General features: G+C 39.5%; 1 protein-coding gene across 1 annotated transcript in view; it reads left to right on the forward strand.

The window, feature by feature from the left end:
- LOC128703946 (micronuclear linker histone polyprotein-like) overlaps positions 1 to 15,773 on the forward strand; it is a 28,647-nt gene extending 12,874 nt beyond the window's left edge. The window contains exon 4 of the mRNA XM_070080682.1: positions 15,757 to 15,773. Within this exon, the coding sequence (XP_069936783.1) occupies positions 15,757 to 15,773 (17 nt within the window). The remainder of the gene's footprint in view (positions 1 to 15,756) is intronic.
- The last annotated feature ends 1,153 nt before the right edge of the window (positions 15,774 to 16,926 follow it).

Consider the following 16,926-nt stretch of genomic DNA (forward strand, 5'->3'; position numbering starts at 1 on the left):
TAATCTGATTGTTGTTCTACTGTTATTTATCAAAACAATCTTTGTTTAATCAAGTTTGTTATATTTATCACTAACATATGTCTATTATCATAAAATACATATTAATTGAGTACTCACCGTTCTTTGTGCTGGATAACATCCAAGGTTTAAAGGTTAATACAACACAGTACAATAGTATGTTCATCCAACAGTGTGCAAGACAAAGAAGAAGTGTAAGAATCATGGAGGATGGTGCAAGACGTCATGTTGGGCGGGTGAGAGAGAGGTCAAGAAGGCTTGTAAAGGAACCTGCAAGTGTTGTGTGTTGGCTACTGGAGGTAAGACTAATTACTCTTATTAAGATGTTCACTCTTGTATACTGGGTAGTGAAGCTAAAGTTAATTATTATTTATTATAATCTATGCACAGTTTACTACATTATTCCTTTATGAGATACCAACATCAATATCTGAGTGTTCTTATAAACTTCAATTTACATTGTGTAAAGAATATTAAAGATTGTAATAAAGTTGGTAGAATTACCGACAATATGTAAAGTAAAAGGACACAAGTGCAACTAATGTGACATTTATTGTGGCAACGTTTCGCTCTCCAGGAGCTTTATCAAGCCATTACAAACAATACATGGACACAGAGGGTATATAAAGGCTCAGAGTGAGGTGCAATACTAATGAGGTACCATTTCGATGTTCACTAGTGGTGGTAGTAGTAGTAGTAGTAGTAGTAGTAGTAGTAGTGACAAAAGTAATACAATATGGTAGAGCAATTAATTCGTACATGAGTAAAAGGATATAAAAGCTATTACTTGGGTAACATAAAAATAGGTTGGACCTATATACACTGGAATGAGGCAGCTTGTTTCAGTGTTCACTCTCTGTGCTTTGTGTAGTATAACAGGAGAGACTATGTGATGGCAGGGTTTACTGTTTTCAGGAGGATTCTGCTAAGACTTCGGAGATGGTGAAGCTGCCGTTGTTTTGTTTAATTGTATTCGAAACAGCGATCAGTGCTGATTCGAGGCACTTGCGTCTGCGGAAATTAGTTTCTTTGATCACTAATTGGGCGTCTCTGAATTTCATGAGATGATTGGTGGAATTTCGGTGTTGTACACAGGCGTTGTTCAAGTTATCGTTCCTACATGCGTAAATGTGTTCATTGAGGCGGGTGTCGAGGTTTCTGGCTGTTTCACCTACGTAAATCTTGTCACAGCCTCCACAGGGTATAGTGTTAACTCCTGCATTGACTGGTTCGTGGTGCTTGGATTTTGTCCTGGTTATATCCTTTATTGAAGTGCTAGAAGCGATGGCGACTCTGGTGTTAGCTTGTGAAAGTACTTTTGAGACGTTCAGTGCAACCTGGCTGTTGGGAAGAATTATAACTTTGCTGGGAGTGGTGTTGATTCGTGGAGAATCAAGCGTCACTTGGTTACGTTACGTGGACGATGTCCTCGTAATAACTCCAAAACGTTTTGATGTACGGGATCTTCAGGCAAGGCTCAACGCAGCTGAACCGGCGATCCAGTTTACACTAGAAGAAGAGTCCAGTGACAAGCTACCTTTCCTCGACGTCCTCATTCACAAAGTAGACAACAACCTAAGATTTCAAGTTTATCGGAAACCCACCAATAAAAATGATCTCACACACTTCTATTCCAGTCAAGATACCAAGACCAAAAGAGGCATCATCATCGGGTTTTTCCTAAGAGCATACCGAATTTGTAGTCCTGAGTTTCTTGACGAGGAATATACATACATTCACCAAACATTCACTGAGTTTCATTTTCCTTCTTTTTTCATCAAAGACTGCAAGAAAAGAGCTCTTCAGATCATAAATTCTCCACGCATCAACACCACTCCCAGCAAAGTTATAATTCTTCCCAACAGCCAGGTTGCACTGAACGTCTCAAAAGTACTTTCACAAGCTAACACCAGAGTCGCCATCGCTTCTAGCACTTCAATAAAGGATATAACCAGGACACAATCCAAGCACCACGAACCAGTCAATGCAGGAGTTAACACTATAATCTGTGGAGGCTGTGACAAGATTTATGTAGGTGAAACAGCCAGAAACCTCGACACCCGCCTCAATGAACACATTTACGCATGTAGGAACGATAACTTGAACAACGCCTGTGTACAACACCGAAATTCCACCAATCATCTCATGAAATTCAGAGACGCCCAATTAGTGATCAAAGAAACTAATTTCCGCAGACGCAAGTGCCTTGAATCAGCACTGATCGCTGTTTCGAATACAATTAAACAAAACAACGGCAGCTTCACCATCTCCGAAGTCTTAGCAAGAATCCTCCTGAAAACAGTAAACCCTGCCATCACATAGTCTCTCCTGTTATACTACACAAAGCACAGAGAGTGAACACTGAAACAAGCTGCCTCATTCCAGTTTATATTTGTCCAACCTATTTTTATGTTACCCAAGAAATAGCTTTTATATCCTTTTACTCATGTACGAATTAATTGCTCTACCTTATTGTATTATTTTTGTTACTACTACTACTACTACTACTACTACTACTACTACTACTACTACTACTACTACTACCACTAGTGAACATCGAAATGGTACCTCACTAGTATTGCACCTCACTCTGAGCCTTTATATACCCTCTGTGTCCATGTATTGTTTGTAATGGCTTGATAAAGATCCTGGAGAGCGAAACGTTGCCACAATAAATGTCACATTAGTTGCACTTGTGTCCTTTTACTTTAAATATTAAATATAAGATAAATATAAATTTATTGGGAAGATTGCTGACATCAGTTAATAAAAATACAATATGAGTTCATCTATAATGAGAAATGTGGTGGTAAACCAACCCAAAAATTTCATTAGCTAAAATAGTATAAATATTGAACATGACTCAAGTATAGAATCACTTTAGTACGCAATGTATCATTCCTTCCCTTGCAACACTGGTCAACTACATATAATATATCATGCTTCCCTTGCAACACTGGTCAACTACATATAATATATCATGCTTCCCTTGCAACACTGGTCAACTACATATAATATATCATGCTTCCCTTGCAACACTGGTCAACTACATATAATATATCATGCTTCCCTTGCAACACTGGTCAACTACATATAATATATCATGCTTCCCTTGCAACACTGGTCAACTACATATAATATATCATTGCTTCCCTTGCAACACTGGTCAACTACATATATCATGCTTACCTTGCAACACTGGTCAACTACATATAATATATCATGCTTCCCTTGCAACACTGGTCAACTACATATAATATATCATGCTTCCCTTGCAACACTGGTCAACTACATATAATATATCATGCTTCCCTTGCAACACTGGTCAACTACATATAATATATCATGCTTCCCTTGCAACACTGGTCAACTACATATAATATATCATTGCTTCCCTTGCAACACTGGTCAACTACATATATCATGCTTACCTTGCAACACTGGTCAACTACATATAATATATCATGCTTCCCTTGCAACACTGGTCAACTACATATAATATATCATGCTTCCCTTGCAACACTGGTCAACTACATATAATATATCATGCTTCCCTTGCAACACTGGTCAACTACATATAATATATCATTTCTTCCCTTGCAACACTGGTCAACTACATATATCATGCTTACCTTGCAACACTGGTCAACTATATATAATGCATCATTCTTCACTTGCAACACCGGCCAACTACATATAATATATCATTGTTTCCCTTGCAACACTGGTAAACTACATATATCATGCTTCCCTTGCAACACTGGCCAACTACATATAATATATCATGCTTGCCTTGCAACACTGGTCAACTGCATGTAATATATCATGCTTCCCTTGCAACACTGGTGAACATATATATCATTGCTTCCCTTTCAACACTGGTCAACTACATATATCATTGCTTCCCTTGCAACACTGGTCAACTACATATATCATTGCTTCCCTTGCAACATTGGTCAACTACATATATCATTGCTTCCCTTGCAACGCTGGTCAACTACATATAAAATATCATGCTCTCCTTGCAACACTGGTCAACTACATGTAATATATCATTCTTCCCTTGCAGCACTGGTCAACTGCATATAATATATCATTGCTTACTTTGCAACACTGGTCAACTACATCTAATATATCATTATTCCCTTGCAACACTGGTCAACTGCATATAATACATCACTGATTCCCTTTGCAACACTGGTCAGCTTCAGATATTATTGTTTCCCTTGCAACACTGCTCAGCTACATATAATATATCATGCTTCCCTTGCAACATTGGTCAACTACATATAATATATCATTATTCCCTTGCAACACTGGTCAACTGCATATAATACATCATTGCTTCCCTTGCAACACTGGTCAACTACTTATAATATATCATGCTTACCTTGCAACACTGGTCAACTACATGTAATATATTATGTCTCACTTGCAACACTGGTCAACTATACATAACATATCATTGCTTCTCTTGCAACACTGGTAAACTAAAAATGATATATCATTACTTCCCTTGCAACACTGGTCAACTACATATAATATATCATTTCTTTCCTGGTGTCTTTTTCTGTCTCATAAACACTCTAGATAACAGGGATATCTTGCTACTCCTACTTACACTCTGGTCACACTTCACAGACACGCACATGCATATATATATATATATATATATATATATATACATACATCTAGGTTTCTCTCCTTTTTCTACATAGCTCTTGTTCTTCTTTATTTCTTCTATTGTCCATGGGGAAGTGGAAAAGAATCTTTCCTCCGTAAGCCATGCGTGTCGTATGAGGCGACTAAAATGTCAGGAGCAATGGGCTAGTAACCCCTTCTCCTGTAGACATTTATTAAAAAAGAGAAGAAGAAAAACTTTATAAAACTGGGATGCTTGAATGTGCGTGGATGTAGTGCGGATAACAAGAAGCAGATGATTGCTGATGTTATGAATGAAAAGCAGTTGGATGTCCTGGCCCTAAGCGAAACAAAGCTGAAGGGGGTAGGGGAGTTTCGGTGGGGGGAAATAAATGGGATTAAATCTGAAGTATCTGAGAGAGTTAGAGCAAAGGAAGGGGTAGCAGTAATGTTGAATGATCAGTTATGGAAGGAGAAAAGAGAATATGAATGTGTAAATTCAAGAATTATGTGGATTAAAGTAAAGGTTGGATGCGAGAAGTGGGTCATAATAAGCGTGTATGCACCTGGAGAAGAGAGGAATGCAGAGGAGAGAGAGAGATTTTGGGAGATGTTAAGTGAATGTATAGGAGCCTTTGAACCAAGTGAGAGAGTAATTGTGGTAGGGGATCTGAATGCTAAAGTAGGAGAAACTTTTAGAGAGGGTGTGGTAGGTAAGTTTGGGGTGCCAGGTGTAAATGATAATGGGAGCCCTTTGGTTGAACTTTGTATAGAAAGGGGTTTAGTTATAGGTAATACATATTTTAAGAAAAAAAGGATAAATAAGTATACAAGATATGATGTAGGGCAAAATGACAGTAGTTTGTTGGATTATGTATTGGTAGATAAAAGACTGTTGAGTAGACTTCAGGATGTACATGTTTATAGAAAGGCCACAGATATATCAGATCACTTTCTAGTTGTAGCTACACTGAGAGTAAAAGGTAGATGGGATACAAGGAGAATAGAAGCATCAGGGAAGAGAGAGGTGAAGGTTTATAAACTAAAAGAGGAGGCAGTTAGGGAAAGATATAAACAGCTATTGGAGGATAGATGGGCTAATGAGAGCATAGGCAATGGGGTCGAAGAGGTATGGGGTAGGTTTAAAAATGTAGTGTTAGAGTGTTCAGCAGAAGTTTATGGTTGCAGGAAAGTGGGTGCGGGAGGGAAGAGGAGCGATTGGTGGAATGATGATGTAAAGAGAGTAGTAAGGGAGAAAAAGATAGCATATAAGAAGTTTTTACAAAGTAGAAGTGATGCAAGGAGGGAAGAGTATATGGAGAAAAAGAGAGAGGTTAAGAGAGTGGTGAAGCAATGTAAAAAGAGAGCAAATGAGAGAGTGGGTGAGATGTTATCAACAAATTTTGTTGAAAATAAGAAAAAGTTTTGGAGTGAGATTAACAAGTTAAGGAAGCCTAGAGAACAAATGGATTTGTCAGTTAAAAATAGAAGAGGAGAGTTATTAAATGGAGAGTTAGAGGTATTGGGAAGATGGAGGGAATATTTTGAGGAATTGTTAAATGTTGATGAAGATAGGGAAGCTGTGATTTCGAGTATAGGGCAAGGAGGAATAACATCTTGTAGGAGTGAGGAAGAGCCAGTTGTGAGTGTGGGGGAAGTTCGTGAGGCAGTAGGTAAAATGAAAGGGGGTAAGGCAGCCTGGATTGAGGGAATAAAGATAGAAATGTTAAAAGCAGGTGGGGATATAGTTTTTGAGTGGTTGGTGCAATTATTTAATAAATGTATGGAAGAGAGTAAGGTACCTAGGGATTGGCAGAGAGCATGCATAGTTCCTTTGTATAAAGGCAAAGGGGACAAAAGAGAGTGCAAAAATTATAGGGGGATAAGTCTGTTGAGTATACCTGGTAAAGTGTATGGTAGAGTTATTATTGAAAGAATTAAAAGTAAGACGGAGAATAGGATAACAGATGAACAAGGAGGCTTTAGGAAAGGTAGGAGGTGTGTGGACCAGGTGTTTACAGTGAAACATATAAGTGAACAGTATTCAGATAAGGCTAAAGAGGTCTTTGTGGCATTTATGGATTTGGAAAAGGCGTATGACAGGGTGGATAGGGGGGCAATGTGGCAGATGTTGCAGGTGTATGGTGTAGGAGGTAGGTTACTGAAAGCAGTGAAGAGTTTTTACGAGGATAGTGAGGCTCAAGTTAGAGTACATAGGAAAGAGGGAAATTATTTCCCAGCAAAAGTAGGCCTTAGACAAGGATGTGTGATGTCACCGTGGTTGTTTAATATATTTATAGATGAGGTTGTAAGAGAAGTAAATGCGAGGGTCTGGACAAGAGGCGTGGAGTTAAAAGATAAAGAATCACACATAAAGTGGGAGTTGTCACAGTTGCTCTTTGCTGATGACACTGTGCTCTTGGGAGATTCTGAAGAGAAGTTGCAGAGATTGGTGGATGAATTTGGTAGGGCGTGCAAAAAGAAGAAAATTAAAAGTGAATACAGGAAAGAGTAAGGTTATGAGGATAACAAAAATATTAGGTGATGATAGATTGGATATCAGATTGGAGGGAGAGAGTATGGAGGAGGTGAATGTATTCAGATATTTGGGAGTGGACGTGTCAGCGGATGGGTCTATGAAGGATGAGGTGAATCATAGAATTGATGAGGGGAAAAGGGTGAGTGGTGCACTTAGGAGTCTGTGGAGACAAAGAACTTTGTCCTTGGAGGCAAAGAGGGGAATGTATGAGAGTATAGTTTTACCAACACTCTTATATGGGTGTGAAGCATTTGTGATGAATGTTGCAGCGAGGAGAAGGCTGGAGGCAGTGGAGATGTCATGTCTGAGGGCAATGTGTGGTGTGAATATTATGCAGAGAATTCGTAGTTTGGAAGTTAGGAGGAGGTGCGGGATTACCAAAACTGTTGTCCACAGGGCTGAGGAAGGGTTGTTGAGGTGGTTCGGACATGTAGAGAGAATGGAGCGAAACAGAATGACTTCAAGAGTGTATCAGTCTGTAGTGGAAGGAAGGCGGGGTAGGGGTCGGCCTAGGAAAGGTTGGAGGGAGGGGGTAAAGGAGGTTTTGTGTGCGAGGATCTTGGACTTCCAGCAGGCGTGCGTGAGCGTGTTTGATAGGAGTGAATGGAGACGAATGGTTTTTAATACTTGACGTGCTGTTGGAGTGTGAGCAAAGTAACATTTATGAAGGGGTTCAGGGAAACCGGCAGGCCGGACTTGAGTCCTGGAGATGGGAAGTACAGTGCCTGCACTCTGAAGGAGGGGTGTTAATGTTGCAGTTTAAAAACTGTAGTGTAAAGCACCCTTCTGGCAAGACAGTGATGGAGTGAATGATGGTGAAAGTTTTTCTTTTTCGGGCCACCCTGCCTTGGTGGGAATCGGCCAGTGTGATAATAAAAAAAAAATTCTTACCTTACAACACTGGTCAGCTACATATAATATATCATTGCTTCCCTTGCAACACTTGTCAACTATATATTATATATTATTGCTTCCCTTGCAACACTGGTCAACTACATATACATCAATTGCTTCCCTTGCAACACTTGTCATCTACATATATCATACTTGCGTTGCAACACTGGAGAACTTCATATATCATGTTTCACTTGCAACACTGGTTAACTGCATATATTATTTCATTGCTTCCCTTTTAACACTGGCCAACTATGTATATTATGTCATTCCTTCCATTGCAACACTGGTCAACTACATATGTCATTGCTCCCTTGCAACACTGGTCAACTTCATGTAATATATCATTGCTTCCCTTGCAACACTGGTCAACTATGTATATTATATCATTGCTTCCCTTGCAACACTGGTCAACTACATACGTCATTGCTCCCTTGCAACACTGGTCAACTACATATATCATTGCTTCCCTTACAACACTGGTCAACTACATATATCATTGCTTCCCTTACAACACTGGTCAACTACATGTAATATATCATTGCTTCCCTTGCACGATTGCGGTAACTAGTGACATGGTCCTCAGACAAATGAGAAACTAAAACCTAACAAATCTTCAGGTCCTGATGAACTGTTTGCAAGGGTGTTAAAGGAATGTAAAGAGGAACTTAGCATACCTTTGGCTAATCTTTTTAACATATCACTACAAACTGGCATAGTGCCTGACAAGTGGAAAATGGCAAATATTATACCTATTTACAAGGCAGGTGACAGGTCCTTGAATTGGAACTATAGACCAATAAGCGTTACCTCCATAGTGGAAAAATTTATGGAATCAATAATTGCCGAAGCAATTCGTAGCTATCTTGATAGACACAGATTGATTAATGAATCTCAACACGGCTTTACAAAGGGGCGTTCCTGTCTTACGAATTTACTAACATTTTCCACTAAGGTGTTTAAGGAGGTAGATCATAGTAATGAATATGATATTGTGTATATGGACTTCAGTAAGGCTTTCGATGAAGTTACACACTAGAGGCTATTGAGGAAACTTAGGACACTCGGAATAGGAGGAGAAATTTTTTCCTGGGTAGAGGCATGGCTGGCAAATAGGCAGCAGAGAGTTTGCATAAATGGAGAGAAATCAAAATGGGGGCACGTCACAAGCGGTGTTCCTCAGGGGTCAGTGTTGGGCCCGTTGTTGTTCACAATTTACATAAACGACATAGATGAGGGAATAAATAGCGACATAAGCAAATTTGCTGATGACACCAAAATAGGCCATCCAATTCATTTTAATGAGGACATTAGAGCACTCCTGGATGATTTGAATAGACTGATGCAATGGTCGGAGAAGTGGAAGATGCAGTTTAATATTGACAAATGTAAAGTTCTAAAGGTTGGACAGTTAAATAACCATGCCACATATAAACTAAATAATGTAGATCTTAATACTACCGATTGCGAAAAGGATTTAGGAGTTCTGGTTAGCAGTAATCTAAAACCAAGACAACAGTGCATTAGTGTTCGCAATAAAGCTAACAGAATTCTTGGCTTCATATCTAGAATTATAAATAATAGAAGTCCTCAGGTTGTTCTTCAACTCTATATATCCTTGGTTTGGCCTCATGTAGACTGTGCTGCTCAGTTCTGGTCACCGTATTACAGAATGGATATAAATGCTCTGGAAAACATACAGAGGAGGATGACAAAGAATAAATAAAGGGGATGTAAATAGTGTGCTGAAAATTTCCAGCCAAGACAGGACTCGCAGCAATGGTTTCAAGTTGGAAAAATTCAGTTTCAGGAAGGATATAGGAAAGCACTGGTTTGGTAATAGAGTTGTGGATGAGTGGAACAAACTCCCGAGTACAGTTATTCAGGCTAAAACGTTGTGTAGTTTTAAAAATAGGTTAGATAAATACATGAGTGGGTGTGGGTGGGTGTGAGTTGGACCTGACTAGCTTGTGCTGCTGGGTGTGGTGCAGTGCTCCTTCCTTGTGTGGAGGTGGCCAGACTGGGTGGGTAATTGGGCTAGTCCGGGGGGTGGATCATTGAGCTAATCTGTGGGGGAGACATCTACCTGCTCCGCATTGGTCAGTGGACCTGTTGCAGTGTTCCTTCTTTCTTATGTTCTTATGTTCTTACTATTAAGAACAGTTCTTGCTAGTCATAAATGTTTAGACTTCTAATTCAAGAAAGAAGTCAAGCCCGAACTCATCTCTGATGAATATTACTCACAGCTGACCTGTGTTTACATGTTAATTAACCGACATACATGTATAACAAGTTTGCAAAGCTTGCCTCAGAATCTGCAACTTCACCTGTTCGTCACAAAACAATCATATATACAACAGGAAACTGAGAATCATTATTGCTTGTAACATAATCGTAGATGATACCTGCTTGAAGCTCCATTAAAAAGGCAAAGCTACTTCAAGCTCTCCTTATATGTGTAGGTTCAGTCTGCGAGATGGCGTCTTACCAGACCTCTCTACAGCCTCTTATAGTAACAGCCTGCATGTGCAAAGACATAAAAGGAATTGTCCATAAGACACTCAGTGACTCTACCAACATCTGTGGGTTCTTTCCGGGGAGAAGCACATGACATATTTTGCTGAGCATTCCACTGGGAAGGACCTTAATACAGAGTCATTCTTAAGTGATATCAGAACCTAATGTTACGCAACCAACAAATGGTCAACTTCTGAGTCAGGTACCTGAGAAACAGAGCTGGATCAGTCAAAAATAAAAGTTACAAGAAGACCATAAGTTCCTCATTTGAACAAGGCGCACCTCTGGGTGCAGTACTTAGTCCAACTTTTTTTCATTGTATTGATGCACAGGCTTGTGTTAAACATTCCTATGCAAAATCATGAGACTGTTATGTGTTATGCAGAATAAAAACAGAATAAAACTCCCCTCGATGTCTGTACAGAATGAAAACTTTAATCTATAACTGTACAGCTCTTAGCTGTGTCTGTTTAGAAAAGTTGATGACATTATAGCCATATATCCCAATACTCTCAATAAACAAAACCTTTATAATGTCAGGAACAGAGGAACTACTCTCACATGTACTCTTAAACAACTCTCACATGCACTCTTAAACTACTCTCACATGCACTCTTAAACAACTCTCACATGCACTCTTAAACAACTCTCACATGCACTCTTAAACAACTCTCACATGCACTCTTAAACAACTCTCACATGCACTCTTAAACAACTCTCACATGCACTCTTAAACAACTCTCATATGCACTCTTAAACAACTCTCACATGCACTCTTAAACAACTCCCACATACACTCTTAAACTACTCTCACATGCACTCTTAAACAACTCTCACATGCACTCTTAAACAACTCTCACATGCACTCTTAAACAACTCTCACATGCACTCTTAAACAACTCTCACATGCACTCTTAAACAACTCTCACATGCACTCTTAAACAACTCTCACATGCACTCTTAAACAACTCTCACATGCACTCTTAAACAACTCTCACATGCACTCTTAAACAACTCTCACATGCACTCTTAAACAACTCTCACATGCACTCTTAAACAACTCTCACATGCACTCTTAAACAACTCTCACATGCACTCTTAAACAACTCTCACATGCACTCTTAAACAACTCTCACATACACTCTTAAACAACTCACACATGCACTCTTAAACAATTCTCACATGCACTCATAAACAACTCTCACATGTACTCTTAAACAACTCTCACATGCACTCTAAAACAACTCTCATATGCACTCTTAAACAACTCTCACATACACTCTTAAACAACTCTCACATGCACTCTTAAACAACTCTCACACACACTCTTAAACAACTCTCACATGCACTCTTAAACAACTCTCACATGCACTCTTAAACAACACTCACATACACTCTTAAACAACTCTCACATGCACTCTTAAACAACTCTCACATACACTCTTAAACAACTCTCACATGCACTCTTAAACAACTCTCACATGCACTCTTAAACAACTCTCACATGCACTCTTAAACAACTCTCACATGCACTCTTAAACAACTCTCACATGCACTCTTAAACAACTCTCACATGCACTCTTAAACAACTCTCACATGCACTCTTAAACAACTCTCACATGCACTCTTAAACAACTCTCACATGCACTCTTAAACAACTCTCACATGCACTCTTAAACTACTCTCACATGCACTCTTAAACAACTCTTACATTCACTCTTAAACAACTCTCACATGCACTCTTAAACAACTCTAACATGCACTCTTAAACAACTCTCACATGCACTCTTAAACAACTCTCACATACACTCTTAAACAACTCTCACATACACTCTTAAACAACTCTCACATGTACTCTTAAACTACTCTCACATGCACTCTTAAACTACTCTCACATGCACTCTTAAACAACTCTCACATACACTCTTAAACAACTCTCACATGCACACTTAAACAACTCTCACATGCACTCTTAAACAACTCTCACATGCATTCTTAAACAACTCTCACATGCACTCTTAAACAACTCTCACATACACTCTTAAACAACTCTCACATGCACTCTTAAACAACTCTCACATGCACTCTTAAACAACTCTCACATACACTCTTAAACAACTCTCACATGCACTCTTAAAAAACTCTCACATACACTCTTAAACAACTCTCACATGCACTCTCAAACAACTCTCACATGCACTCTTAAACAACTCTCACATGCACTCTTAAACAACTCTCACATGCACTCTTAAACAACTCTCACATGCACTCTTAAACAACTCTCACATGCACTCTTAAACAACTCTCACATGCACTCATAAACAACTCTCACATGCACTCTTAAACAACTCTCACATGCACTCTTAAACAACTCTCACATGCACTCTTAAACTACTCTCACATGCACTCTTAAACAACTCTCACATGCACTCTTAAACAACTCTCACATGCACTCTTAAACAACTCTCACATGCACTCTTAAACAACTCTCACATGCACTCTTAAACAACTCTCACATACACTCTTAAACAACTCTCACATGCACTCTTAAAAAACTCTCACATACACTCTTAAACAACTCTCACATGCACTCTCAAACAACTCTCACATGCACTCTTAAACAACTCTCACATGCACTCTTAAACAACTCTCACATGCACTCTTAAACAACTCTCACATGCACTCTTAAACAACTCTCACATGCACTCTTAAACAACTCTCACATGCACTCTTAAACAACTCTCACATGCACTCTTAAACAACTCTCACATGCACTCTTAAACAACTCTCACATGCACTCTTAAACTACTCTCACATGCTCTCTTAAACAACTCTCACATGCACTCTTAAACAACTCTCACATGCACTCTTAAACAACTCTCACATGCACTCTTAAACAACTCTCACATGCACTCTTAAACAACTCTCACATACACTCTTAAACAACTCTCACATACACTATTAAACAACTCTCACATGTACTCTTAAACTACTCTCACATGCACCCTTAAACTACTCTCACATGCACTCTTAAACAACTCTCACATGCACTCTTAAACTACTCTCACATGCACTCTTAAACTACTCTCATATGTACTCTTAAACTACTCTCATATGTACTCTTAAACTACTCTCACATGCACTCTTAAACAACTCTCACATGCACTCTTAAACTACTCTCACATGCACTCTTAAACTACTCTCATATGTACTCTTAAACTACTCTCATATGTACTCTTAAACTACTCTCACATGCACTCTTAAACTACTCTCATATGTACACTTAAACTACTCTCACATGTACTCTTAAACAACTCTCACATACACTCTTAAACAACTCTCACACACTCTTAAACAACTCTCACATACACTCTTAAACAACTCTCACATACACTCTTAAACAACTCTCACATGCACTCTTAAACAACTCTCACATGCACACTTAAACAACTCTCACATGCACTCTTAAGCAACTCTCACATGCACTCTTAAACAACTCTCACATGCACTCTTAAACAACTCTCACATGCACTCTTAAACAACTCTCACATGCACTCTTAAACAACTCTCACATGCACTCTTAAACAACTCTCACATGCACTGTTAAACAACTCTCACATACACTCATAAACAACTCTCACATACACTCTTAAACAACTCTCACCTGCACTCTTAAACAACTCTCACATACACTCTTAAACAACTCTCACATGCACTCTTAAACAACTCTCACATGCACTCTTAAACAACTCTCACATGCACTCTTAAACAACTCTCACATGCACTCTTAAACAACTCTCACATGCACTCTTAAACAACTCTCACATGCACTCTTAAACAACTCTCACATACACTCTTAAACAACTCTCACATGCACTCTTAAACAACTCTCACATGCACTCTTAAACAACTCTCACATGCACTCTTAAACAACTCTCACATGCACTCTTAAACAACTCTCACATGCACTCTTAAACAACTCTCACATGCACTCTTAAACAACTCTCACATGCACTCTTAAACAACTCTCACATGCACTCTTAAACAACTCTCACATGCACTCTTAAACAACTCTCACATGCACTCTTAAACAACTCTCACATGCACTCTTAAACAACTCTCACATGCACTCTTAACACATACACTCTTAAACAACTCTCACATACACTCTTAAACAACTCTCACATACACTCTTAAACAACTCTCACATGCACTCTTAAACAAATCTCACATACACTCTTAAACAACTCTCACATACACTCTTAAACAACTCTCACATACACTCTTAAACAACTCTCACATACACTCTTAAACAACTCTCACATGCACTCTTAAACAACTCTCACATGCACTCTTAAACAACTCTCACATGCACTCTTAAACAACTCTCACATGCACTCTTAAACAACTCTCATATGCACTCTTAAACAACTCTCACATACACTCTTAAACAACTCTCACATACACTCTTAAACAACTCTCACATGCACTCTTAAACAACTCTCACATGCACTCTTAAACAACTCTCACATACACTCTTAAACAACTCTCACATACACTCTTAAACAACTCTCACATACACTCTTAAACAACTCTCACATACACTCTTAAACAACTCTCACATACACTCTTAAACAACTCTCACATGCACTCTTAAACAACTCTCACATACACTCCTAAACAACTCTCACATACACTCTTAAACAACTCTCACACACTCTTGAACAACTCTCACATACACTCTTAAACAACTCTCACATACACTCTTAAACAACTCTCACATGCACTCTTAAACAACTCTCACATGCACACTTAAACAACTCTCACATGCACTCTTAAGCAACTCTCACATACACTCTTAAACAACTCTCACATGCACTCTTAAACAACTCTCACATGCACTCTTAAACAACTCTCATATGCACTCTTAAACAACTCTCACATGCACTCTTAAACAACTCTCACATGCACTCTTAAACAACTCTCATATGCACTCTTAAACTGGATAACCAACTAATTTCTACTCACACAATGAATTTCGCATTAATAGTGGCGTGGTCATTTGGTTTTTCGAAAGAACATTCCGTATCTCCAGTTGCAAAATCTTAGAAGAATTCCAGTACATTATGAATACAATTCCTTAACAGCTTCACACGAGGGCTAAGAATATGTCCAACTCGACAAACATCCCTTGTTCCCAGAAACTCAAATTATTGAAATTACCGTCAGGATCAACCACTGACAACTACATCCAAGTCCCTTAATTAAACAAGCAACATCAGCGTAGCTGCCATAGCGACGTCTTTATCAAAGAAGTTTACACTCCACCATACTGGGGTGTAACATGAGCACCATGCTGGGGTGTAACATGAGCACCATGCTGGGGAGCAACATGAGCACAATGCTGGGGTGTAACATGAGCACCATGCTGGGGTGTAACATGAGCACCATGCTAAGGTGTAACATGAGCACAATGCTGGGGTGTAACATGAGCACCATGCTGGGGTGTAACATGAGCACCATGCTGGGGTGTAACATGAGCACTATGCTGGAGTGCAACATGAGCACCATGCTGCAGTGTAACATGAGCACCATGCTTGGGTGTAACATGAGCACCATGCTGGCGAGTAACATGAGCACCATGCTGGAGTGTAACATGAGCACAATGTTGAGGTGTAACATGAGCACCATGCTGGGGTGTAATATGAGCACCATCCTGAGTTGCAACATGAGCACCATGCTGCAGTGTAACATGAGCACCATGCAGGGGTGTAACATTATCACGTTGCTGGGGTGTAACAGGAGCAACATGCTGGAGTGTAACATGAGCACAATGTTGGTGGAGTAACATGAGCACGATGCTGGGGTCTATCATGAGCACCATGCTGGGCTGTAACATGAGCACTATACTGGGGTGTAACATGAGCACCATGCTAGGCAGTAACATGAGCACCATCCTGGAGTGTAACATGACCTCCAGGCTTTGGTGTAACATGAGCACCATGCTGGGGTGTAACATGAGCACCATGCTGGGGTGTAACATGAGCACTATGCTAGGGTGTAACATGAGCACAATGCTGGGGTGAAACGTGAGCACCATGCTGGAGAGTAACATGTGCACTATGCTGGCGTGTAACCTGAGCACCATACTGGGGTGTAACATAAGCACCATGCTAAGGTGTAACATGAGCACCATACTGGGTTGTAACATGAGCACCATGCTAAGGTGTAACATGAGCACCATACTGGGGTGTAATATGAGCACCATGCTGGGGTGTAATATGATCGCAACGGTGGGTGTAACATGAGCACCATGC

Source organism: Cherax quadricarinatus, unplaced genomic scaffold (genome assembly GCF_038502225.1).
Source record: "Cherax quadricarinatus isolate ZL_2023a unplaced genomic scaffold, ASM3850222v1 Contig769, whole genome shotgun sequence".
In the NCBI taxonomy this organism is placed as follows: domain Eukaryota; kingdom Metazoa; phylum Arthropoda; class Malacostraca; order Decapoda; family Parastacidae; genus Cherax; species Cherax quadricarinatus.